Here is a 27,744-nt window from a genome sequence, read left to right as displayed (position 1 = left end):
GATTTATTTGCTTTGTCTATCGATTGTTTGATTGTAATTTTATCAAAATCTTAATGAACTAATAACAAAAATAGCATGAGTTTGTTTGTACAAAAATTATACCGCATTAGATACTGTGTTTAAACCATTTTTCTTCACCTATTTAATACCGAATCGTACCGAACAGCTTTTACAAATACAAAAACAGTTCTTGTTTTCGATATTCAAGATTTGTACCATACTGAAATTGTACCAATTATTTACCCAAAAAAAATTGTACCTAATTATTGAAACCGTACTGATTGACACCCTTACCGGTATTGTATTAATCATTCACCATCTATGTATATGTGTATATATTTTTTTTGGGGTCAAATTCTGAATTACTCTTATTGGAGAGACAGCAAGAGCTTTGATCTTTGGACCCACGTTGGATTTAGGATTAAGTCCTTCGTTAGAAATTAAAAAAACAGAAAATAAAAAAGTGCAGGAAGAATGGGAAAGAGGGCTTCCATCTGTCCCCCGATGGTTTGATGATTATAAACAAAAGAAAAAGAAATCTTTGAAAAGCCAACGACAACCCAATGAGATTGAAGACGACGTGGAAAAAGAAAAATAAAAGAAACAAAAAGATACAAGTGCCAAAGCCCAATCAATCTAACTAAGTACACCCTTCTTCTGAACAATCTGAACACTGCACTGTTTCTGTTTCAATGCAAGGAAAGCTGCAATGGAGGGGTCTGGAAAAAGGGCTAAATATTTTAGAAAAGAAAGCCTCATCTGGCGTTAATGGTTATAATTATATGGATCCACATGACCCCTTACCAACTTAATTTTATCTTCATTTTCTAACAGAGAAGCAGAAGAACCCCACCCACCATTAAACCCTTTTCCCCTTTTCTTCTCTTCTTCTTTTAAACTAACCTGTCAAGCTATAGCCTTTCTTCTGATTCTTCTGGCTACACTACAAAGGATTTGGGGAAGAGAGAAGCCAAAAAAAAAACCAAAACCCAAACCCAAACCCAAACCCAGAAAGAGTCCCTCCCTCAAAGGCTTTAATGGTCTTGCAAACAGAGAGTGAGAGAGATCTGCAACGTATGGCGATGACCCTGTCAGCCTCTGCAAACGTTCTCAACGGAAACGCTCCCAGTCCCCACTGTGCTCTACTTCTTCCAAAGAAACAAGTATAACCCAAAAACTGAGGTGGAGAGAAAAACTGTCATTTTCATCCATGGCGACCACTGCTGTTAGTCCTTTTCTCCTTCTCTTCTTGATGCTTATGTCTGCTTTCTTATCTTGCTATGCTCAAAGAAGCCCACTTGTCCTAGCAGAGATTCAAGCCCTTACATCTTTCAAGCTTGATCTCAGAGACCCACTTGGTGCTTTAACCAGTTGGGATTCATCCACTTCTTCCGCTCCATGCGATTGGCGTGGTATCCTGTGCTACAATGGCCGTGTTCATGAACTCCGTTTACCTCGTTTTCAGCTCTCTGGTCCTATCTCTGACCGCCTTTCTGATCTTCAAGAGCTTCGTAAGCTTAGTCTTCGCTCCAACCATTTCAATGGCTCTATCCCTCGTTCCATCTTCAAATGCTTCCAACTCCGTGCCATTTTTCTTCAGTCAAACTCCTTCTCTGGTCATCTCCCACTAGAGATCGCGAACCTCACTGTTCTTCAGGTCTTCAATGTAGCCGATAACCTTCTTTCCGGTGGAATTCCACCTGATCTTCCTCCCAGTCTCCGTTACCTAGACCTTTCATCAAACACCTTCTCCGGTGAGATCCGACGCAACTTCTCTGCTTCTTCTCAGCTTCAGTTTCTGAATCTCTCCTTTAATCGCTTCACCGGATGGATTCCACCAACCTTCGGAGAACAAATGCAGCTACAGTATCTATCTCTGGAGTGGAATCTGTTGGAGGGTACTCTGCCTTCGGCACTAGCTAATTGTTCTTCGCTCATGCATTTGAGCGTTGAAGGCAACATGCTTCAGGGTTTGATCCCAACTGCGATCGGTGCTCTTCCGAGACTTCAAGTACTTTCGCTTTCACATAATAATCTCTCTGGTCTGATTCCATCTTCCATTTTCTGCAACGTGTCTGCGTATCCTCCATCGTTAAGGATTGTTCAGGTTGGGTTTAATGCATTCACGGGTCTTGTTTCTCCGCCGGAATCCACATTTTACAGTGTGTTGGAGGTTTTAGATCTTCAGCAGAATCAGATAAACGGGTTGTTCCCCTCTTGGTTGACGAGTGTGTCGACATTAACAAAGCTCGATCTTTCCGGTAACTCATTCTCGGGCACACTACCAGTTGGCATCGGTAACCTCTTCGAGTTGGAAGAGCTCAAAGTGGCAAATAATTCTCTTCATGGTGATATTCCCAGTGAGATTCAGAAATGCAGTTTGTTGAGCGTTCTTGATCTTGAGGGGAATCATTTCAATGGTGAGATTCCTGCACTTTTGGGACAGCTTAGGGGTTTGATGGTTTTGTCTCTTGGGCGAAACTCTTTTTCAGGTCCCATTCCAGTGAGCCTCGGAAATCTTCAGGAGCTGCAAATGCTGAATTTGGGTGGTAATAATCTCACAGGAGGCGTGCCAAATGAGCTCATTCAGTTGAGGAATCTGACTACTTTGGACCTGGGTAATAACAGATTATCTGGACAAATTCCTTCCAACATTGGGGATTTGCGAGAGTTGCTGATTCTGAACTTGAGTGCTAATGGGTTTTCAGGGATGATTCCGACAAGTATTGGATCCCTTTTGCAGCTGAGGAGTCTAGATTTAAGCAGGCAAAATCTCTCAGGTGAGATACCTTTGGAACTTTCAGGCTTGCCTAATCTGCAACACATTGCTCTGGAAGAGAATGCATTATCTGGGGATGTCCCTGAAGGTTTCAGCAGCTTATTGAGTTTGAAATATCTAAACTTGACATCCAATGCTTTCTCTGGTGTGATTCCGGCAACGTATGGTTTTCTCAGGTCATTAAGCGTTCTCTCATTATCCAACAATCGCATTTCCGGCTCTATTCCAGCTGAGCTCTGTAACTGTTCTGATCTCGAGGTACTTGAGCTTCATTCAGATGGTTTAAGTGGCCAAATCCCAGCTGAAATCTCACGTCTTTCTAATTTGAGGGAACTCAATTTAGGTCACAACAATTTGAAGCGTGAAATCCCTGTTGAAATCTCCAAATGTTCTTCTCTAAGCTCACTGTTGTTGAATAACAATCACCTCTCTGGTACAATACCAGAGTCACTTTCAGGATTGACGAACTTAACAGTGCTGGACCTCTCTGCAAACAACCTGGGAGGCATGATACCGGAGAATCTCACAGCCCTCTCTGGCTTGAAACGCTTCAATGTTTCAAGAAACAACCTCGAAGGACAGATTCCTGCTATGTTGGGTTCTAAGTTCAATCCTTCTGCATTTGCTTTCAACAAAGATTTATGTGGGAAGCCATTGAATACTACCTGTGAGTATCTAACCAAAGAGAATAAGAAGAGGAAGAAGAGACTGATCCTATTAGTGGTTATTTCCATTGCCGGAGCTCTGGGTACTGCATTATTTTGCTGCTGCTACATATTCAGTCTGTTACGGTGGCGGCGGTGGCTCAGAGAGGGAGGAAATGGGGAGAAGAAAAGGAGCCCAGCTCGTGCGAGCTCTGCAACAGCAGCAGAGGGAGGTCGTGGTAGTGGGGAGAGTGGGAATGGAGGGCCAAAGCTGGTGATGTTCAATAACAAATTCACATATGCAGAGACAGTTGAAGCGACGAGACAGTTCGATGAAGAGAACGTTCTGAGCAGAGGAAAATATGGGCTTGTGTTCAAAGCTTGCTTTCAAGATGGTACAGTGCTTTCTGTTCGCCGACTTCCTGATGGATCCATTGACGAAGGAACATTCAGAAAAGAAGCAGAGTCACTGGGGAAGGTGAAGCACAGAAATCTCACTGTTCTCCGAGGATACTACGCAGGCCCCCCTGATGTTCGTCTGCTGGTGTACGATTACATGCCAAACGGAAACCTAACAACTCTATTGCAGGAAGCTTCACACCAAGACGGTCATGTCCTTAACTGGCCAATGCGACATTTGATTGCTCTCGGAGTTGCTCGTGGCTTAGCTTTCCTGCACACGGCATCTATGGTTCATGGTGATGTGAAGCCCCAAAATGTACTTTTTGATGCCGATTTCGAAGCCCACTTATCAGATTTCGGTCTTGACCGGCTCATCATGGCGACGCCGGCGGAAGCTTCGACATCTGCAACACCAGTGGGCACACTTGGGTATGTATCTCCTGAGGCGGCATCAACTGGGCAAGTGACCAGAGAAGCAGATGTGTATAGTTTTGGGATATTGTTGCTGGAGCTATTGACGGGGAGACGGCCGGTGATGTTTACCCAGGATGAAGATATAGTGAAGTGGGTGAAGAAACAGTTGCAGAGGGGTCAGATTTCGGAGTTACTGGAGCCTGGATTGCTGGAGATTGATCCAGAATCGTCGGAGTGGGAAGAGTTCTTGTTGGGGGTGAAGGTGGGTTTGTTGTGCACTGCACCTGATTCACTCGATCGGCCATCCATGGCTGACATTGTCTTCATGCTTGAAGGTTGCAGGGCTGGGCCTGACATTCCTTCCTCTGCAGACCCCACTTCCCAGCCATCGCCGGCGTGATTGAAGAAATTGTTATTTGCTCCACCATTCACCATTCACCATTCAGGTGTTGGGATCCCAACACCTTCCCCACCCAGGAAAAGTGTGTAATTTCAGATTTTTCTTCATTTTTATTGGATGATTTTTGAAAGGAAAAACAAGCAGAAATGCATGATTGTTTCTTCTGATCGTCTTTTTTTTTGTTGTTTCATTTCATTCCCCTAGTTTTTGCTTCACCCTCACCGTTACCGTCGCCGTAGACGAAGACGATTGCGGGGACGGCACCGTGATCCTTTACCCGGTCAACGACCCGGTAAGTGCGTTGACCGTACATACAAGTGGACGAAAATGCGCGGAGTGGGCCCACCACTCTTCCTGGTCTTTCCCGCTAGAAACAAAATCTAAACAACTAATAAAGCACGTGAGAAGGGCAGTCTCAGGAAAAAAGTAGCAGTTAGGCAGACGAGTAGACAAGTCTGGGGCTTCTGACGAGGGTCATGTGTTTTTCTGTTCCGAAACGCAGACGTCAGGAACCTGTGACCGTATCGGACAACAGCTACAGTTTACGTTTCGATTGCTGTGTAAGCCACGTAAGAGTACTATGTGGACAAACACGTAGACTGCTTGTGCCTTATAGGCCTGTCCCGGGTCTGGATCGCATGGATCTACCCGTTACCATCGGGTCGAGCTGAGTTTACCCTAACCGACTCGAATAGCAATGAAAAATAAATAAATAAATAAATAAACAAAAACCTCGAGTTACCAAACCTATTTTGTTTTCCATTTAGTAGGCCTTATTATAATTTATCTACACAGATTTTTGTCTATATTCGAAAACTTGGACCGATGAAGCATTGGAAACCAGAATCCACCGGCGACAAATTCGAAGCAGGTTACCGTTGAGATCTCCGGCAAAACCGTATCCAAGGAACGTTGAGGAACCTTCGATTTCTGATATGCACTTCCAAATCCCAAGCAGGTGACCGTTGAGGTTTACTTTTGTTAAATTTGTTTAAACAACAGGAAAATGTTGGGTGAAGCGAAGAAGAACATCTAAATAAATTTAATGAAAAGAAGAAAGAAAAAAAAGAAAAAAAAAAAAAAAAGAGAGGGGGCCAAACACACATACACAAGCACAAACTATACATTGTCAAGCAGAAATTAGGTCTTCCGGCAGGGTCTGATACTCAGAGGCTGATGGGGAAAGGAATCTCCGGCAAGCGTAATAGACAGCGGAGTGGAAACCTGCCATGTTGTCTATGAACACAAAGTGACCAGCCTGCATGAATAACATTAGAATTTAACAAGAGGACAAATATCCGAGTTACAAAGCCTCAAATCTAGGTAGTGGAAATAGGCCAGTCAAACTTCTCCTATAAGGAGACAGCCTTCTGTGCTAGAGAGTCAGCTACGCTGTTAGTCTCTCCTGGAGAAAAAAGAAAGTTGCAACGTACAAATTTTCCTGCCAAGTACTTAATATCCCATCAGCCAACATAATTGTTTTATGCCAAAAAAAGACTAGGTAAAGGATGCCTACTGCAGCAAAATGAATTCAAGAGCTTTTTTCTTTTAATGCTAGGAAGAGGGAGGTAGGTCTAAAGATGAAAGAGAGGAGAAGAAAAGAGTAATCCCAAGTCAAAAAGATACACTCAATGTGTAAAGAAACAAGCAATTAAGGTTGATCCTCACAGCCAGCAAAACATTAAGAAAGCTAACCAGGTTAGCAGGAAAAAGGCAGTGATCGGTTTTTCAAAACTCAGAATTATGATAAGCTTTTTTAAGGAAATTTTTTGGGGAGGTGCAGTGTTTGAAGTTCCAGTAATTGTTTGTCTTAGCTTGTATATCAGATGATGGGTCAATCAGGCTGGGCTGGGCGTGAGTTGAGCTAAGGCGATCTAGGGATGGCCACTATTTTAAAACGTCAGTCATAGCCCCGCCTCGTCGTGAGTTCGGATCACCACCCTCAGATATATGCGTTCTTCACGCTTTTCCATCACACAATAAGGATGTGACCACGTGAAACATTTATCTTTGATTCATTTTATTTATACTTAGATGTGAACCCCACCCTTATTGTGTGGTGAACCAGTACAGGGGATCTTAGAGAGAGAGAGAGAGAGAGAGAGAGAGAGAGAGAGGAGAGAAACTGACCTCAGGAACCCTTATGATTTCACAAGGGACCTTCATATGCTTCCGAGCTTCCTGAGCACCTTGGTAATTCATCCAATCTTGAATACCATAGATGAAGGTAGTTGGCACTTTCCACTCTGATGCACTGCACACAAATAATACCGAGACAGATGCAGCATAAATATCTCAGTAACAGCAATTTAATTTCTTGACAAAGAAAGTAGAAGGTAGTAGTGTAGGATTCTAACTTTATGATCCTTCAATAAAGGGAATTTTTCTCACATCTTCATGCTATTTGCATTTATTGCAAGGGACTTCTGAATATCATTTTTAGAGTGGTGATCCTATGATATTATTAAGTTCTAGTGGTCCGCCCCATTTCATTTCAAAATCCTCTTTTCTTAGATATGTTATGGAAAACGATAAAGCTGGAGACCATGACAACATGAAAAACGATAAGCAAAAACTCAAAGACCTGGACAAAAGAGTCAACATGCCTGATGGACCTTTTTTATGTTTGTGTTTGAGGGACTTGTTGTTTTGTCAAAGGACCTTTTCTTCTCATTCTCTTTACACCTATCATTTTTGTGATTCAAAATATCTAGGACAACAATTCAGCAAAATAATATCAAGTATACGAGTTCCTTATGTCCAAAGTGGCTGTCAGTTCATGAGTTCCCTCTTCCTTGACCAGGTATTTAGACAAGACACGTGTCTTCATATAACTGCCTGACTGGACTTTGTTTATCTTCAAACGTCTATTCTTTTACACTGAGTGGCACATATTGTACTTTCACCCATAAACTCTTCCATTATTGTTCTTCCTCCACACCCCTCCCCCCGGGCGATTCTGTTCCATCCCCAACCTGAATCACCTCTGACCTCATTGTGAAGGAAACTTGAAACTGTGGAATAACAGGAGGGGACAGGGGAAGAGAGAGATCTACCATAATCTAAACCAGGTGAAGCAGCCCAACAGGCCAGCTTTCATGTCTCATTCATCACAGGTAACTTGAGATGCAAAGATTTCTTTCTTGTTTTCCAGTTGGAGGCTTGTGAGGCTGAGAAGAAATCTTTATCGACCAGTAATCGATGTGCTCATCTGCATCCTCATGGGCAAAACCCCATCTGTCAATGACATGAAGATGTTCTACCTTTGTTATCTGTGTGGATATGATACCTCTACAAAGACAAGCCCAATCTGATAGCTGTGACAGCCATTTGAAAGATCTGAAAATTTCAATGACTCAACTAAGAGCTTAGTATCAAATAGTCTGACAAGGTCTCCTTGGCATAACTTTTAAATCATATTTCCCCTCCCACCCAAAAAATAATCACATTTCCCTGAATGATGATGAGAAAGATCTCAACCTTTTGGCTGTTCAAACTTCAAACAAGCCCAGTGGCATCCCAAAGCCTAGAACGGATGAAAAATGAAGTCAATTTAGACTCCCTGTAGGTTCCACGAAGCAAGTATACATATGTTATATCCATCTGTGGATCTTCATGCAACAACAACAACACTAAGAAGCCTTGTACCAACTAAATGGGGCCAGCTACATGGATTCATGCCTTCAAATCAGCACTATTTGAGGCCATGCTAGATGCAAGGACTAAGCTATGCATATTTTTTCTCACCACTTCTCTTAAGGTTATTTTAGATCTGCCCCTAGCTCTTCTAGTTCCTTCAATTTGGATTATATCAGTTTTCTGTACATGGGCATTTACAAGCCTTCATTGAATGTGGCTGTGCCACCTTAAACGACTTTCTTGTAGCTTATCACTTATCGGGGCTACTCCCAAACCAACAGTAATATAATCATTCCTCATCTTATCCTTCCTAGTTTTGCCACTCATCCATCTTAGCAACCTCGTTTTTGCTACACTAAGTGATGAGGACATCAATGAGCAGTTCCAAGTTTACTCGCGACGCCGACGTAGAGATCATCCCACGACAGCATCTATGTGGATAGATGATGAATTTGGAGGTTATCGGATTGCTAGGATTCTATGGTTCGATGAGAAACATTGCTCATAGGTAGTTTGTCATGTTATTTTCCTTAGTCTTAGTGGGTTGGGTAGTAGTTTACTATTGAAATATTTTAATTTAATGTTTGAGTCTTTATAGGCTGGGCCTAGAGTCTATTTTGGCCCAATTTTGAATTATTTTGAGTTTGGGTTATATACACAACTTAAGTTGGGGTTATTTTGAATTAAACATATAGGGTTGTGAGGGATCAACTTTTTTATTTAAACCTTGTATGGAATTCGTTTTTGGCAATCAATGAATGAAATAATTTGAAAAAAAGAGATCTCGTTGCTTTCTCTCTCTCTCTCTCTCTCTCTCTCTCTCTCTCTCTCTCTCTCTCTCTCTCTCTCTCTCTCTCTCTCTCCTGGCGGAACCAACACTTTCCCCTCTCTCCAGGTAATCTCTCTCTCCTCCTTTCACCCTTGTTTCCCACTAGAAAAATTCCCCTTGCTCTCCTCTACAAAGATATGCTCTCTCTTTTTTCTTTTTTTTTCTTCTAAAAAAGACCTAGTTTCTTTCCTGGAAATCTTCTTCTTCTTCTTCCCCAAACCCCACGGTTCTGTTTTTTCTTGGGGGAAAAAAAAAATCTTTGTTTTTTTTCTTCCCCTTTCCCTTATACGGCAGTCTAGTTATCTTTTGTTAGTCTCCCATCCCTTCTCTTTGTTTCTTTTCTTTCTCTACCTCTCTCTTATCACCTACTCTCTTTCCTAGGATACACCATTACTTCAAAATATATATTTTTTCCTTTCCTAGGATTCACCACTACTTCAAAATATTTTTTCTTTCTCTTATTTCTGTTCCTAAATGCTTTCTAACCCCTGTTTTGCAACCAGGATCAGCAGGTAACAATATCTCTCCCTAAATATTTCTCATTTATTCTTTGCCAATAGTTTTGTTTAAAACAAAAACTTCATAAGACTCCCTTTACATTGTTAATTGTTGAGTTCATTGTTAGAAATCAGATATTGATTAGGACAGCTCTATTTTCTTTAAGTTTCTTAATACCCTTGCATTCAATTTAGTGTTATGGTGCCAAGATCCCCATCCCCTTGTTTCCCTATTGATTCTTGTTTAGTTGTGCTTACCAGTAGGACTTATTGTATTTATTTCTCTACTTTAGCTGTCTTACGGGCATGATTAATCAAAATTCAAGTGCTGCAAATTCTTTTCCTTACTATCTGTCAAGAATAGGTGTCTAATTCTAAGAGTCTAGTAGCCCACTTTGTAGGTCCCCTATTTTCTAGGGTTTCTCCTACATCACTAAGGTTATCTGTATGATTCTTTTGAATATCCTAACACTATGTACTATACAACATAGCTAGTCAAACAACGGTCTTATAGAATTTTCCTTTAAGCTTTAAAGGAATACGTCGATCACACAAAACCCAGGACACGCCTCTCCACTTCATCCATCATATTTTAATTCTTCAGGTAACATCATCATCTATATCACTTTTTTTTTTTTTTTTTTTTTTTTTTTTTAATTTTTTATAATTGAACCAAGATACCTGAAACAATCGCTCTAAGGAATTTTCTTATCATCAAGTTTCACCACCTTATCGTCTGCTTGATCGTGACCAAAGTTACAAACTAGTTATTCTGTCTTCATTCTACTTATTTTAAAGCCTTTTGATTCCAAAGCTGCTCTCCATGATTCTAACTTGGTATTGATCCCTACTTAAGTCTCATCCATTAACACAATATCATCAGCAAAAAGTATACACCAAGGAACCTCGCCTTAAATCTATTTTTTTAATTCATCCATTATAAGTACAAATAAATATGGGTTTAAAGCTGATCCTTGATGTAGCCCAAGTATAATTGAGAATGCATTACTTTGTCCCTCCACTTTTCTTACAATTATCACTGGACCATCATACATATCCTTAACTACATCCACATATTTACTTGCAACACTTTTTTTCTCTAGTACTTGCCAAAATAATGCTCTAGGACTCTATCATAAGTTTTTTCTAGGTCAATAAATACCACATGAAGGTCTTTTGTACACTTTCTATATCTTTCCGTAAGTCTCCTAATTAGGCAAAGAGCTTCCGTTGTAGATCTTCCTAGCATAAACCCAAATTGGTTCTCTGTTACTGTGGATAAGTGTCTCAAGCAGATTTCAATTACTATCTCCCATAATTTCATAGTATGGCTCATCAGTTTAATGGCTATATAATTATTACAACTTTGAATATCTCCTTTATTTTTGAAAATTGGAACTACGATGCTTCTCCTCCATTCATATGGTCCCTATGCTCATAATCTTATTAAACAACTTAGTCAACCAAGCCAGCTCGTAGATTCCTAAGTTCTTCCATACTTCAATTGGGATTTCATCAAGACCTTGCATCTTGCCTACTTTTATCTATGGATCTCCATAATCAAATGAAAATACATGAAAGACAACATAATAAAGCATAAGGAAAGAAATTGAAACCATCACTCACACACTTGAACCAACAGAGTCACTCCTACCCTCCACATGGATTTCACAAAACATGGTTGATTGGACTGGTAATTGTTGAGACCTTGCCATAAAAGATCCAGATCCAGTATCAACAACAATGAAGACGATCTCTTCTTCCTACCAAGATGATTGATCCCATCTCTCTTTCCACCCCTATTATGAATCTAATTTCTTTGCTTAACAAAGCAGTAGCAGCCCTTTCTGACCATTAGAAACCCTAGATTCCAACTTCTTTTCAATAACCCAGAAACCTAATCCTACATTGCTTTCAATTCTTGCACATTTTCCATCGATAATATATTTTTTAGATGAATTTTAGCGACCTTCACTAGAGAACACCCTAACTTGACCTAAAAACACTGGCCTACGTACATATATATAGAAGCTCTCTCGCCTCCTTCAACCATCGCATGGCTACTATAAGCAAGTCAAGTGAAGCCTAACCTTTGCCATAGATCCTTCTAAGCTTCTTGGCCGCTAAAGACCTCTTCCCAAAGTCCACGATTCCCTTCACTTTTGGTTGGGACAAGACCTAGTGCCCAACAAAAATGTCTCTTTTGCAGTCAATTCATAGAGCGAGCGAGGACATCGTGACAAAATGGAGTGGGCTTAGCTCCGACAGAAGGAAGCACGGACTACTAACAGAAAGCAATCCAAAGAAGATTCAAAGCATTCTCCTTTACATGCAGCTGGCGTACTCACTCACAACAAGAGAAGGTGCTCAAGGTCGAATGCGACCGCTTGATAGACCCTGCCCTTCTTCATAGCTGAATTTACCAGTTCATAGTAGATTCTAGATATTGGCTTCCAATTGGATCCTTTCCTGTCAAGAACTATACTACTTGTCTAGAATCTGTAAAACAGGATGAAATGCTATGGAGATTTAAGAGGATCTGAAGGTGGGTGTATGAAATGGGTGGGAGGATGGTTGACAAGGTGATTGTTATCCCCATTTCTTTGTAAGTCAGTGAAGGAGAACTCAAGTAGATCATTTAGAGGAAATGAATATGGGAGTTCCAGATGGCTTTCAGCAAGTGCCGATGGTCCAGCAGTGTCACACCAGCATTTCATAGATCTTTCCGAGGACCCTTGCAAGATAATTCAGCCCTTGGGTTTGATCTTCTCTCTGTTGACTTTTCAAGCTATTTGCTGGTTGTTGTTTTGGATCCAGGTAATTAAAGGTTCATAAGATGCATGCATTATGAAAGGTTTTTCTAATCTAAGCTCTGATATGGTAGTTAGCTAGCAGCGCCTAATGATTTCCTAGTCCTTCTAGAGTCTGTTTGAGGTCCGGTGGGCGTTTCCAAAGGTCAGCAATAGCTAATGGGTATTTAGAAATGCAAGGCATTAAGCCTGAGAAGCTACATCTGTGGAATTACAATTTATATAGGTTGATTTTGAAGGGACTCCTCCGAGTGCCTGATAATGTAAGTAGCCTGCATGGTAAGTCACTGATGATGGTCTCAGCACAACTATTCTTTATTCTTTCTTATCTTAGTGAAGAAAGTCTCCCTGTTACATTTAAGAGTTTATGAAGGCCAATTATCTTTGATGCTGGTTCCGCTTGCTGAACATCATTCATGGATCAATTTTGTACTCTTGATTTTGGTTAGCTTCTTGAGTAAATTTAACCTTATTAAGAAACGGGAGGGGTCCATGCATGTCCCTCTATTGACGATCATAAAAGAAAGCTGTCATGGTTTAATGATGCGGCTTTGGTTCCCATCAGTTGCCTTCTGTACCACTGTGCACCATGGGCAGTTGCATAAATGACCTTTCTAACCAAGAAAAATTATCAATTGAAGCTACTTCTGCTTTGATTGAATATCCAGATTTAATTGGAAACCTCCTGCATATTAAATTATTCAATATTTGTCAAATTTCTTCTGAATTGTATTTCCTTTGCTACTGATTTTTCTGAAGATGAATCTACTTGTAGCCAACTTAGTTTGCAATGCATTGTTCTAGCAGCAGACTTATTTATCCATATTACATCATTTACCAAGACTTTAAGATGTTCTTTTGAAATTTCACCCTTTCTCTCCCTTTTTCCCATCATTCTCACTTTCTCCGATTCTGACTTTCCTCCCTCACCAACCTAGACACAATAAACTCAAACAGAATTCTATTTAGCTAGCAAGGAACCAAATCAAACTTAAAACACTCAATTTTTTTAACTACTAATTCTATAGCAGCATTACCCCCAACCTTTTAGGCTTATAAATTATGCCCATTACATCATTAGCCTACAAATACAAAGCCCAATGTTCATAGAACCTGGCCATGGGCCACAATAAATTCTTCACAGGCCCAGTTAACCACATCAATCTAACTGTAGCATCTCATAGTTCTGGTTCTGCTTCCTATGATAGGGTTGTAGAAGCCAACAACTGGACATGAGTGGTGTACCAATTACTCCATATATCAAGTTAGGTGGACGTGAAAGCAGCTTGGATTTGGTCATTATACAATGAAGGAAAATGTTTAAGGGTGCAATGTCATAAATATAAACAAAACAAACACAGGCTGGGATCAAAATGGTCTAACAGTTAGGAGTGGCATGTGCATACTAATCTATCTAGGCTGAATTAAATCCTAAAATTGGATTGAGGAGAAATGATCTAAAAATCTGAGGTGAGTTTGCAAGCATAAGCAACAAAGATTCAAGTAACCATTATTTCTCCTTTTGTTCATATGCCAACTTTTTGAAGAACCAAATCAACAAAATCAAGCCAGAAAAAGAATGGTGAGGTGGCAAGAAGAACAAGGTAAATATTTAAATTCCACAATTTATAGCTTATGGTTTTATGAAATACCAAAATTAATCTATACTAACCTCTGTAGAAGGGGCTTCCTTGCAAATGCTCCAAAAGAAAATATATGTTTCAAGCATAACTCCCCACTAGCCTTGGCAGCTAGAGTATGGAAAACATAATCTTACATTGCACAAGTGTCAGAAAATAAAATGCGAACAACTCAAACTGAAAAAAACCAATAAAAAATTTATAATAAATCTACCTGTAAGCAATTTGGACTCTTCCTCGGTCAATACAGTACCAGTTGAATATATACCAAATCTGGCATTTGTATATCGGCGAACCAAGTCTGGACCCCAGGGGCCTAAACCTCTGCAAGGAGAGTACCAAGGATCAAAAAATAGAAACCAGTGAAACTATGGACCTTCCAATGCATTACCATGTAATCTAAAATATCCAAAAAGAATCAACAGTATTTAATGTCATCAAAAGAGCTCAAAACATCATGAGCAGCTTTGGTAGAAGATAACATATAAGATCAGGTAAACAATGCATGTGCTTGCTACAGAATTTATCTTTGCACTCAACTGGGTAGCTGTGCTAAGAAATTCACATAAGGAATGTTTGAGGTTTCTGATTAATCTAAACTTTTTACTTGGTATTTCACATTCAGGTAGCATTTATCTACTGCATAAGCTCATAAGTGCCATCTTGTTAAGATTTGCGTGAGATATGGATATGACTTCTGTTGGATTGGAGGTCTGGATCTTCTATAGTTTCTATTTTGGTGCTGTAGTTTCTATTTTCTGTGGTTTCCTTGTTTCTTGCTTTCTATTTTTTGTGAACAGAATATTGGATTGAATATTCTGTCTTGATCTCTTGTAATATTTGTTTCTATTTTAGTGAGTATATTGGCCTTGTAGCCAATAAATAGAAGTGGCCTGCAATTCTGGGAGATCCTCTCTCTGCTGTTTTGTTCTTCTACTTCGCTTCTTTCTTCATTCTAGATTCTGGTTTGATTTTTAGAGTTTGGTTTTAGACATGGTACTAGAGCACTAATCTGAAATCTGGGTTGCTGTTTTTTACCTTCTGTTTGAGAGTCATGTCAAGGTTTTCTTGTTTTTGGTGAAACCCTAGTTCATGTAAGAAGAAGAACTAGGAAGAACTAGGGTTTCAATGAAAATTGATGAATCCAGATAATGAATAGCGGCTGATATTGATCCATCCTATCTCACGGAGCCAATGGTTGCTCTTATTTTTTGTTTTTACATATAGAATTTGATTTGCTGAATAGAGTTTCTGGACAGAAAAGGATCTAGGTTTTGAATTGACTGATTCTGTTATTTAATCTGCTATTGGGGTTTCACATCATTGATAGCATTAGCTGCTATTGGTTCCAACATCAGTCCAGGGGTTAAGGAGATGACTGCATTTCCAGTTTGGGCCGACATGTCCTTTCCTTCTTTCAGGTATTTTTTGTTCAACCTTCTTTGCTGATTCTGCTGATCGTCTCTTGCATTCAAGAGAATACTGGATCACAAAGTTCTGGTTGATTGGGAACCGAATAGGGAAGTTCTCTCAGTATATGTATTAGTTGCTGCTTTCTAAGCCATCTTCTAGTTTGCAGGTTCAATATGGTGGTTCCTCATACCAGGATTAAATCGAACCACATCAATATCTCTATAGCTATTTTTCCATAACTGCTGCTAGTATTCAAATCAATGCTGTCATTTTTTATTGCTGCTTGCCTGCTTTTCTTTTTTGGTTTTTGCTGCTAGCCTGCAAAGCAACAGGGCATCTGGGCTGTGATATTCTCCTACATAATTCTCTGCTTTGATATTCCTACCCATACATTTACCCACTACGTCTCTTCTTTCGAAGAGTTTATATTTAACTTTGGGCTGCACACTTTATCTTATTGTGTGTAGAGATTCCTTCCTACTGCTAGCATTATTTGGATAATGTCTTTGATGCTGCTATGCTTATGGATATGGTTCATCTTTAGTAAAGCCTATTGTTCTCATTGTTTGATGGTTCATTCAACATGAAGATTGTTAGCTGATGAAATTTTCTTGGTGTTTATCGGTTTTGGCTTGTTCTCAAGATTCATGAAGTTTTTTAATATATGTTCTTGTTTATTCCAATTTCCCATGCTCCAGTTTGAGGGGGAGTGTTATGATTTGTGTGAGATATGGATACAGCTTCTGATGGATTTGAGATATGGGTATTCTATAGTTTACATTTTGGTGTTGACTTCTATAGTTTCTATATTCTGTAGTTTCTTTTCTTGCTTTCTATTTTTTGTGAACAGAATATTGGACTGAATATTCTGTCTTGATCTCCTGGAATATTTGTTTCTATTTTAGTTGACAGAATATTCTGTCCTAGTATATTGTAATTGCAGCCTATAAATAAAAGTGCTCTGCAATTCTGGGAGATCTATCCAGAATTGCAGGGAGTTATCCTCTCTCTGCTGGTTCATTCTTCTTTGCTTCTTTTCTTCATTCTAGATTCTGTTTGATTCTTAGAAGTTGGTTTCTGACATTCTCAAACAACAATGCTACAATTAAAATGATAATACTAATAATAAAATAAAAAGAAGGGTCAGAGTTTGGCACTTTTCTCCCATTCAGAGTAAGATGTATTTTCTCCCCCACAATGACCAATATTTGGGGAAAAAAATATTATCAAAATCTAAGCTGTTTAAAGCATTCACATTTCAATGCTACCAGTGTTTTCCCATGCAAAGAACCTCATAATTATGAATTAACTTGCGAAATGAACAAACAATTTGTGACATAAAAAATGGAAAAGAGGCCAATTATTGTGGGAAAAGGGTAAATACTTTTAATGCAACATACCAAAAAGAAAATCCATCATGAGAACCTAACCTTCTAAAGTAGTGAAGTCATTCAAATACATTCTAGGGAAAGGAATACTAACCCTCATTCATCCAAAAAAAAGGAATACTAACCCTCTGGATACATGCATAATTAAATAAACTAAGAATCATGAAATGAAACACTACAAGGAAAGAGAATTACCGGACAACTGACAGAGGAGTAAAGTTAGACTCCCAAAGATGGTTGAGAACAGTTCCTTGCCAAGTGGCTCTGAACTTAGTCACCCGCTCATAACTTCCATCTGACTCGGATGAAAACCCAGCAGGTCCCACCAAAATCAAGTGTTGGATGTGTTCAGGATGCTACAACAAAATAAAGTGACACCTTCTATGAGATTAAAGCCAAAAATTTCTACCCAAACTACAAAAATTATAGATTAAAAATTATAAGCACATCCACCTTGAGGGCATACTTTGCTGCTATATATCCCCCGAAAGAATGTCCTAGTAAAATAAAATTGCTGAGATTTTTTGCTCTACGCCATTCCTCAAAAGAATCAATGAACCAGGCCTCAGTTTCTGCATTACAAAAGTGGGAAGAACGTTATTTTATTGCAAGAATTTTTTTAGGGGAATTCTCTTACAAGAACATGCCATACCGAAGCACCAATAAATCCTAATTTCCCAAGAAAAAGCATGGAAAATAGACACCCATATAGATATACTCCCTCCATTCCCCAAAGACACTCAAATTGGAGTAGTCCCACTTTCTATGGGTATTTTCTATTAGTGTTCCAATTTCATTCTTCATTATTTTTCCTTATTATGCGTAATCCTCTCACCTACTTAATACATTCAACATGTTAGGGGAAGGATAAATTAGAAAATCTAAAGTATTTAACGCTGTCATGGAAAAATAAAATGCACATAGCACAGCTCAAAAAAAAGGGTCTGGAATGGAGGGAGTATTATTTTGAGGAACGTTGTATCTCTTATAGTTCAACACCCACTTGGTGGCATAGATAGAGACTGATGGTTGGAATGGACATCAGACATGATTGATAGATCAATTTCTGTCTTCTTATTGTTTATTTAGGCAAGCATCGGCATTTGATGCTCTACAAAACCAGAAATCCACAATAACAGTATAAAATGTTAGCTACAGTTTCACCTACAAGCTCAAGCTGTCAAGGAGGTGTAGCATACATGTGAACATTAATGCAAAAATGGTGCCTTAGATTTCCAATAGGATTATTAGGCATATGATCAAAATCTTTTAATGCCTAGAAAGGAATGTAGAAAAGAAAGGACTTATCATTCCATCTCTAACATAAGTTCATTCTGGCTAACCTTCAGTGCTTTTGCATGTAAAGTCAGGCCTGCTTGACCCACCCCAACTGCAATGAAAAGTATATTAAGAAAAAAAAGATACATCATATGTTTCAAAGAGAATAAGAGGCAAATAAAGTGCATGTTCATGCAACAATAAATGCTTCAGAATGAGTAAGAGCATTCAAGTTAAACAATAATGTTAACTTCAGTGTAGTTACACCCAGACAAGCATTTTTTTTTCCAAATTGATAAAATCTTAGAATCCAACGTTGAAAGAAAAGTACAATTATGGTTGTAATAAGGTAAAGAAAGCACAACTAGTCCCCCTCCCCTCAAAAAAAAAAAAATTGCACTACATCCATGTGTTATTCTTAACAATCTCGACATTGCCAGCTAACTCAAGACCTAAAATGAAATACAATTTGTTTTCTTCTTTTTAATTTTTAAAGGCAGATGGGTAAAGTAGGAAACCTCACCTAACGTCATGTGAACCAAAAAGGAATCTGACACAGGCTCCCCAATTTATGGAAACCTAGCAATCCCTCTGAATGGAAATTATATGTGGACCTTCTTCGGTCAGCACATCAGTATGGATCCATTGGACATATCCTGATAAAGCTACATAAATCATATTGTCATAACGATACTCATAATGGACATCAATGCCTAGAAAACACATTTTTCAAGTCGATAAATATTGTAGATCTCCCATATCAAGACAAACTATGGTTGAAACAAGCAACTTTTTTTTTTTCCCCCCCCCCCCCTTTAATTTCCTTAAGCCAATCTATTAGCTATCTTTGGCTCTACAAAGCCCTATTTGGAATGGGTATCCACATGGGCAATGGACTATTTTTTTTAATTTTTATGAATAACTAATTAAATTAAACGGGAAAAAATGCAGGGGGGGGGGGGGAGGAGCCTAGACTTCAAAGGAAGTTCGAAAAGAAGAGCTAAGGTCCCAGGAACTAACAATTAACCTATTCTTGGGAGTGTCAGAAATTGGGGGGTGGGGGAAAGAAATAAGCCTAGAGGCAATGTCAAAACAAATGGCATTCCAAATCCCTTCTAGAGGCCGAGATTTGGAGGTCCATCTCCTAAGATTGCGCTCCCACCACAAGAGTTGTGGATGGTAGACCCAAAGACTAGCTTGCCAACCCGGTCGCAGATAGAAAAGCTATTGAAGTTCCTTAAGATCCAAGCCCACTCTCGAGCAAATCTATGGGTACACCTTGACCTAGGCCAAATGGTGGAAAGGGCTTTCTCCCATAGGGAGCGGGAGAAGAGGCAAGAGAAAAAAAGGTGTTCAATATCCTTGGTGCCATTCCAACAAAGGATGTTGGTTGGATTGGCAGGGATGTGATGGCGAATGAGGAGGGATTGGGTGGGGAGGGCAAGGTGAAGGGGCTCTCCAAAGGGTAAGGGTATGGTGAGGGATGTGGCCATTGAACCAGACCAAGGGGGCCAAGGGACAGGGGAAGAGGGGGATCGGAAAAGGTTCCAGGCGGAGGAGGTGGTAAATGATTTTGAGGGGGTGTGGGGGTGGGGGAGGGAAGCCATATGGTGGTATCACGGGGGGAGAATAAAATGGGGGGGAGCGCATTCCACACTTGTGTGAGACAAGGGTGCGGTAGGGGAGGATAAAAAACTATTAGTGATAAAAGAGGAGAGAGGTATGGACTAGGGGATACGAGACTCATAGATAGTGCAGGGACCAATCATAGTGAAAAGAATACCCATCGGATGCCAAGGGTCAAGCCAAAAGGAGGTGGATGAACCAGAGGAGATTTGGGTAGAGATGGCGGATAAGGTAGAGGATGAAGAAGCAAGAACTTCTCATCTAAGACGGATTGGAAGGCAAAGGAGCGGTCTAGAAGAAGTCCGATTTGAGGATGTGTGAATAAACCCACGAGACCCAAATGGAATTATGCTTGGTAGCAATGGGCTAATTAAATAAATAGTTTAGTGAGAAAGTGATGAATATAATGGGGGACAGCGTAGAGAAGAAAGAAGGTTGTCCTGCATCAGAATAACATACAATTTTAGAAGAATGACTGAATTTGATTAAAGGGGATCTTAAATGACCATTAGGGAATGGAGGCTCAGGGGACATAAATAGAACTAAATCTTAAAAATACAAAACGGTTGGTAATGAAAGAGGGGTATTTCCAAAAGTAAAATGAAATAAGGCTTAAAAGGAAGACAACGTAGTCTTCGACACGGGAGGGCATTTGAGTACCACAAAGAACAGGCCCCAATTTAGGAAATCCTACACACTAAAAGGTGGGGATTCAAACTACGCTGAGGGCCTCCTAAAACCCAGGCATGCATTCACTGGGTTTCCATCCCATGAAAATGGCAGTGGCAGAACCCTAGGATGGATTCAGCTGGTTTCACAGCAAAGGCAGATGAGAACTTGGACTCAAGACTCTTTGGTAAGACTAACCCTACATGCACAATTCAATTTCCGATACTTGAGGTCGGCTAAGGAGGCCTGATACCTCTCACAGCTGACCCCAAGTCACACCAAGGGAGGAATAGCAGTGACAGGTCACAAAATAAGTATCAAAGGAGATAATAGGGTTAGTGAATTAGACAAATGGGATAACGAGAATGTCAAAAACCTAAGTCACGGTAAAGAGATCAGAGCTGAAGAAGATAAAGGAAAGTGAAAGAAAATTGATCAGCCTGGTCACACCCAACTCATGCTCATCAAGCAACCTCAAATCCAAATTTGTCTTTCCAACATTGAGTACAATTTGTAGATATAAGTAAATATTACTTCTGTCCAAACTCTGAACTAAAATATAACTCAAAGTTGACTAGCCTATCTCCTACAACTTCATCAAACAAATGAAATAAGAGAAGGAAATAACCCAAAGAACCAAATAACCTCTGCCACTCCTTGTTAGACCAAAAACCTTAGTTGGGTTGGTTTCATCTGGGCAAAAATTTGGTCATGCTGGTTCGACATTGTGTGTAGCTGCATCATAATCTGTCAATATTTCTTCATAAGAAATCATACAGGAACTCTTCTTACTGTCTCTGCAATGTGAGTACCAGAAGAACCTAAAATGCAATACAATTTTTCCTTTTTTCTATTTTAGATTTGAAAGGGTGATGGGTAAAAAAGAAAACCATCAGATATAGCCAGAAAGGAATCTAGCACAGGGCCCACAAATTACAGGACTTCTTGAAAGCATTTCATCTGAATTGGAACTGTATACAAAACTTCTTTGATCAGAATGCAAGTACTGATGCATTAGTGGAATACCTGGGGAAAGTTATATAAGACATCCTCAGCTCCTTTATGGAAGGAAAATAATTAAAAAAAAAAAAAAAAAAAAGAAGAAGAATAAGAAGAAATAAGAAGAGTACCCAGCAAGCTCTGGCAGTTTGTGGGTTATGCCATCATATTGATGTGTCCAGTTCTACCTTCTACTTTATTTTTCCCCTTTGGGCAACCTAGCATTTTGTTCTGTTGTCCATATTTAGTTTCTTCTTATTTCTCTTTTCTTTTCCCCCTTTATTTGTTCTTTTTTTTTTTTTTTAAAAAAATTTTGGGTTTACATCCCATTATTGTCCCCTGAGGTAATAGGTTCAAAATATTTAACGAAATGAACCAATTGCCTGAACTGTGAGGTTATAAGAGAGGATATATAGAAACTCACAAGAGGATGAAACAATTAGCAAGGCTATCCGGCAATTAGAGTTTTAATATCCACAAGTTACGTAACAGTGGCCACTGATTGCAGATTGACACAGGATATGTAGCTTTTCAACAACTTCAGGTTTATCAACAGAGAATTAATCTAAAAATTGGAAAGCTAAGCATCAGAAAGAAATCCAACTTACCCGAGCTGGTCAATAGCAATGACCCTGAAACGACTAGCAAGAGCATCAAAATTCCGGAAGAAGAACCCTTGAGAAGCAGCATAACCGTGTACCATGACGAGCGTGGGAGAATCATCCTTACTGTTAAATGTAACCGTATTGATGAACCTAGGGGCATCACTTGAAGAACGAAACCACCTGATCTTTGACCCCGGCGGCCCAGATCCAATGTTAACCTGTTCTTGAACATACGGAGTTCTGTGAAACCGGTCAATTCAATTAATCAGGTAGAGAAACATAAATTATACAAATAAGAAAGTCAAAATGGAAATGTTCCAAGTGCTGTTTAATTATTTTAATTAACCCCTATGGCCTTTGGGTGTGAATTGTGAAGTATCCACACGAGTTCTCAAGGGAAGAATCGACAGGAAACAGAATTGCAAAGCTAGGGTTCATAAAGCGAGAAATTTGAAAATATTTCAAGAACCTGGAATAGTTTCAAATTTCAATAATCAGGATACGCCGGGTGTGACACCTAATACCTTGAGGAAACAAAACTGTAGAATTCAAAACATGGAGAGAAGGTAAGGGAAGTCAAAATGTTAGGGTTAAAGATGGGCTTACTTGACTAAAGAGAGAAGACGCTTCTCAGCGGCGATAATATGGTCTGTTGAGGTAGGAATCCAGCGAAGAATGGAAGGCCAGGACCATCTCGATGTTGTTGCGGAAGACTGCCCATCAACCTTGCCTATCTCCTCCACCATCTTTGCCACCGAGCTTGACCACCTTCGACTCATAGCATTTGACACCAAGACATCGGCGGCAAGAGAAGGAATGAGAGAGGGAGAGATTTAATCGGTGGGTTTCGTGCACTGCAAGCTTGTTGGGTCGAACCAAACCAAAGTGACAATGAAAAATCCCATTAATATTTTTGCCTTTTGACTTTGGAAATGTGAAGTTTCAACCTTCCCGATTGACTGAGCTTCCAGGTTGAAAACTTCTTGGCGTCAAACGACAGTGGTTGTGGCCATTACCGGTGCAGAATCCATTGTTCTTAGTGTTTGAAACTCTTTAGGCTCTACAGTCTTCCAGTCCCTTTCGTTCTCCGGCCACCGACGTTGAGAATTGAGGTGTTTTCGAACTGGTAGGTAAGGAAGATGCCTTATGCTTGCGATTTGAACCGCGAATAACCGTTAACGGTTAACCTCTTCGTTCCTCAGACCGTTACGCATCATCAAAATGTTTACGTTAGTTAACCAACGACTGAAATCTATTTTTTCTTTGAAATCTATCCATCTCTCTCCATGGATATTTGCTCATTTTTTGTGCTTTTTTTTCTTTTTTAATCTTCACTTTGGTGATAATTAGTCTAATCGAAACCTATTCCTATAAGGGATATGTAAAAAATCTGGAGTTGGTCTAGTCCTAACCCTAACCCTAATTCTAACCATAAACAGTAAAACAATGCATAATTTTATTCAAAAACCTATAAGGTAATATGATTAAGCCTGGCTGAATTAGTTGACATTAACCTTGACTTGCCTAACAACCTTGTGCTCAAACCCTATCATCTTGATCAATAAGTCATCAAATGCTACTTGAAATCTTGTAAAAATTCCATTGAAGTGGAAGGACGTGCTATTCGTTTACATCATTAGTTTGTAAAGGATCCAATGCAGACTTTGATAGGAGATCAAATGGCTGTTCATGTAATTTTATCTTTGAATGTACAAACAGAGGCTCGTTTACTTATGTTTTTTTAGATCAAAGCCTTATATTATACTTGGCCAGCCATAAGAGCCAATTGACAAATGAGTTATGGCTAAGCACCTCCATACCAACCTGGTCCATTTAAAACTTTGAATCAGTTTCTACTTGGAGGTGGGGTTCCCTTTACTTTTGCAACCTATAAAAGACTATAGCTATTAAGAGATTTTTTGCAGATTAATTTATAATTTGAAAATATTTGCATCCACTACTCATTCAACATCTATCTATTTTATCAACGTTACCCACCATGTCATCACAACCCATCAATAAGAAAATTCCTTTTTGATTACGTGTTGGTTCATGTTGATCATGATGTATTACCGCTTATAATGTTAGTAAAGCTTGATTTCTTATGGTTAGAACGAATATGTATAGAATCACAAATTCAACTATTGCAGCAAAAGTGCAGAGGGGGGGTGGACCACATTTTGCAATTTTCAGTGAATTGCAATGCATATGAGATTTTAGAATTCAAACCTTTATAAAGACAATATATTGGTCTGCAATGTTATGCCATTAAAATATATTGACGTCACCCCAGTCAATGAAACGCAAGATTCTCCTACTGTTTATTGTTGATTCTTTCGCTTTTCATTAAGAAAATGTTTCTTCCATTTCTTTTTCAGTGGTTCAAGAATCTCCTTTCTTTCCACACCCCGTGAAATAAAATATGTTATCCCAATCTTTGTCCTATTTCCTTACACTTTCAGGTGATGACTTCACAGATTTCATCTAATAAGAATTAATCGAAGAAGGAAGGGAGAGAGAGAGAGAGAGAGAAAAAGGTATAAAGATAATAACCAGTTATTTTAATTTGAAGATTACAAGGGGATTAGAATTCCGATTTTACACAGAAAGGCTCGGTTCCTGTCCCCTCTCACTACAATTTACTACCTGCTACAGGCAAGAAAACTGAAAAACACACAACAACTACTGCTGTTCTGCGTTGCATCTCCATCACCAAAAGGTAAAGAAAATCACAACGAGAGCCCAAAAAGGGAAAGAAGAACAAAAATTTAATAACACAGATGACTTCCATTGACAGACAACAGACGACAGACTCACCCAGCTCAACAATAGGCCCAATGATCATCCTCTTCAACAGCAGCAATGGCGTCTTTGTTGACATTACCATCATCTTCTGCTTCTTCACAGTGAAAATAATAAGAAGCATTGCAGGTAGACGCTGGGTTGAGATACGGCATGCTGTGGAAGGAGCGAGCAAGACCATTTACCAGAGCGGCACGGGCCATTTGGTCCTTGTGTTCGCACTCCTCTATGCGTTGCTTGAGTATGTCGAACATGAGCTGCGGCTCGTGCTGCATCGCCCGTAGCACATCACCACACGATGGCCCAGGCACCACTCGCGTCAAGGCAAAGCTGTGTGGTCCATCGCTTTGCGACACGCGAACTACGTTCGGGCCGCCAAACAGGTTATGTAAGCCACCGAGCGCCTCCTCGTAAGCCCCGCCCAGGAACATACCCAAGTAATATCCTCCACCTTCACCACCTTCCCCGTCCAACTCATGTAACGCCAAGCTCGACTCGCCGCCGATAAACTTGTCAACCTTGCCATCGCTGTCGCACGTCAAATCCGATAGAATCCCCCTCACCGCTGGCCTTTGATCGAGTCGATGAATCGGAACTATAGGGAATAACTGGCCAATTGCCCAGAAATCAGGGATCGAAGTAAACAGAGAGAGATTCACATTGTATATGCGGACTGGATCTGATACTCCTAATGCCTTCGAAACCAAATCGCAGAGACCATCTACAGCTGCAAGGTGCTCGAGACCCAACGAGCCTTTCTTGAACTGCTGGACGCACCTTTCTTTGAGCTTATCGGTGTAAAACATACAGGTCTCCGATTCGCCGCGAACTGCTGCGGCGGTCAGGTTCGCGTAATCCGCTCTAGCTTCCTCTGGAAATCCTTCGGTCAAATACTGGAAACTCAGGCCCAGCGACGACAGAGACTGTTTATTCGCTGCAGAAGCAGACATTGCCTCAAAGATCAGAATCGAGTGGTGAGACACAATTGCCCGCCCGCTCTCGCTACAAACCACTGGGTGCTTCACAAATTTCTGGTCACAAACATGACGGACTGCCTGAACTACGGCGGCGGCGTACTCTTCAAGTCCGTAACCTACCGAAATGTCCGAGTTGGTTGAACGCGATCCATCGTAATCGATGCCCAAGCCGCCACCAATGTCAATGACTTCCATGGCGGCACCATGACGAACCAGTTCGCAGTAGATCTGCGCAGCCTCACCAACACCGTCGGCCAGCAAGGACGTCGAAGGAATCTGCGATCCAATGTGGAAATGCAGGAGTTGCAGACAATCAAGCATGTCCGCTTGCTCAAGTTTCTTCACCACACGCAATATCTGCGTCGTCGTCAAACCAAACTTTCCTTTCTCTCCAGAAGTCCCTCCAAAATGGCCAGAATGCTTAGTGCGAAGTTTGGCGCGCAAACCGATGACAGGGCGAACGTGCATCTTCCGGCTGATTTCTATCACCATGTCAGCCTCATCTTCTTGCTCAAGAACGATCACCGTATGAATGTTAAGCTTCTTCGCAACCAGCGCAAGCGAAATATACTCCGAGTCTTTGAAGCCATTACAGACGAGAAATGCATCAGGGCTTCCCTTGCAAAGACAGCTCATCGCCAGGAGAAGTTCAGGTTTGGAACCAGCTTCCAGACCAAAACGGAATGACGACCCGTATTCAACAATGTCTTCCACGACAAACCTGTCTTGGTTGCATTTAACAGGATAAACACCCTGATAATGCGATTCGTAACCCTGAGAATGGATCGCATAATCGAACGCCGATTGCAGAGATTCGAGACGATGTTTGAGAACATCTGGAAAGCGAACAATAAGAGGAAATTGCAAACCTAATCCGCCGGCGGATTTTGTTTCGGAAACCTTCTTAACAACTTTCATAAGATCAATTTCTTGGTAAGGAAGAGTATCGTCACCGAAAGGACGGACGGAAATATTGCCGGAGGAGTTGACAGAGAAGTACGGCGGCCCCCAGCCATCAATCCTATAGAGAGAGGCAGAGAGGCTAGGAGACCAATGATGAGTAGAGGTGGTTTTTGTCTCCGGAAATACGCCGGAAAACATTTCCGGCGCGGGAAGAGAGCCATCCTCTGCTCGAGCATAGCCAGGAGGACTCGCAGCATCTAAGCAGCACGTCAAGGCCGGCATCTCTTCCCCGATCTGTGTAAGGTTTACTAAGAAAAAATAATCAAAAGGTTGAAAATCTTCTGGTTGTGCCGGTAGGGGGCGTTAAAAAACGCCGAGGCCGGAGCCCCGGCTACCCCCTCAGAAGAAGCAGAAAGGAACTGAGAAACCGGAATGGAACCCTAGATCGCCTCTTTGTAACTCAGCGATCCCCACACATAAATCTCAGAAGAATTCAAACGTTGCCGTAGCCGGAGAAGAAAGAGATTTATGAACAGAATGGGAACGACTCCTTAAGAAGGAGATTCCGACTGAAAATGAAGGAGATTCCTCGGGAGAAACGATTCCGACTGAAAATGAAGGAGATTCCTCGGGAGAAACGACTGAAAATGGAGGAGAATCTGCCGGAGAAACGATTGAAAATGAGGAGATTTCGACGGAACCCTACCTGAATTGGAAGACAAGTTGATCTCAGAGGAGAGTTAGAGACGAGAAAATTGAGCGAGAATTGCATGGGAGCGGAAGGGGATATATATAGGGGAGAAAATAAATATATTTTTTCGCTAATTTATTTTATCGGTTTAATTTCCCTTGTAATATTTGATATTTAATTTTCTTTTTTTATTTCTAAAATTAGGGGTTTGACGATGACAGGAGACTAGCCTGGTGATCCTTTTTTTTCCTAAGAAAAAGCGATAAGAGTTTCCGTTATCAGCGTCGAGATGCCGCGTGGCTGTGCCTGGTGGGTCCGTTTGAACTAACATCGGAATGT

General features: G+C 40.4%; 3 protein-coding genes across 3 annotated transcripts; 1 reads left to right on the top strand and 2 right to left on the bottom strand.

Moving 5' to 3' along the window:
- The first annotated feature begins 708 nt into the window (after window positions 1-708).
- Window positions 709-4,889, top strand: LOC149014309 (Leucine-rich receptor-like protein kinase family protein). The gene has a single exon (XM_089157356.1). It carries the CDS (start codon window positions 1,211-1,213, stop codon window positions 4,637-4,639), a length of 3,429 nt encoding a protein of 1,142 aa, XP_089013482.1. The 5' UTR covers window positions 709-1,210; the 3' UTR covers window positions 4,640-4,889.
- A 488-nt stretch (window positions 4,890-5,377) lies between these two features.
- Window positions 5,378-23,171, bottom strand: LOC149014308 (putative 1-acylglycerol-3-phosphate O-acyltransferase). The gene is made up of 9 exons (XM_089157357.1): window positions 22,639-23,171; window positions 22,036-22,272; window positions 18,199-18,245; window positions 17,309-17,427; window positions 17,051-17,211; window positions 14,269-14,378; window positions 14,087-14,186; window positions 6,770-6,893; window positions 5,378-5,897 (listed from the first exon to the last, which is right to left on the bottom strand). Exons 1-9 carry the CDS (start codon window positions 22,809-22,811, stop codon window positions 5,769-5,771), a joined length of 1,200 nt encoding a protein of 399 aa, XP_089013483.1. The 5' UTR covers window positions 22,812-23,171; the 3' UTR covers window positions 5,378-5,768.
- Window positions 23,172-24,572: 1,401 nt separating this feature from the next.
- Window positions 24,573-27,464, bottom strand: LOC149014307 (arginine decarboxylase-like). The gene has a single exon (XM_089156867.1). It carries the CDS (start codon window positions 26,994-26,996, stop codon window positions 24,855-24,857), a length of 2,142 nt encoding a protein of 713 aa, XP_089012993.1. The 5' UTR covers window positions 26,997-27,464; the 3' UTR covers window positions 24,573-24,854.
- Window positions 27,465-27,744: the final 280 nt, after the last annotated feature.

Source organism: Hakea prostrata, chromosome 5 (assembly GCF_041222555.1).
Source record: "Hakea prostrata isolate BN-2017 chromosome 5, UWA_Hpros_2, whole genome shotgun sequence".
Taxonomy (NCBI): Eukaryota; Viridiplantae; Streptophyta; class Magnoliopsida; order Proteales; family Proteaceae; genus Hakea; species Hakea prostrata.
Note: the sequence above shows the minus strand (reverse complement) of the source record. Positions and strands in the feature narration are given on the sequence as shown.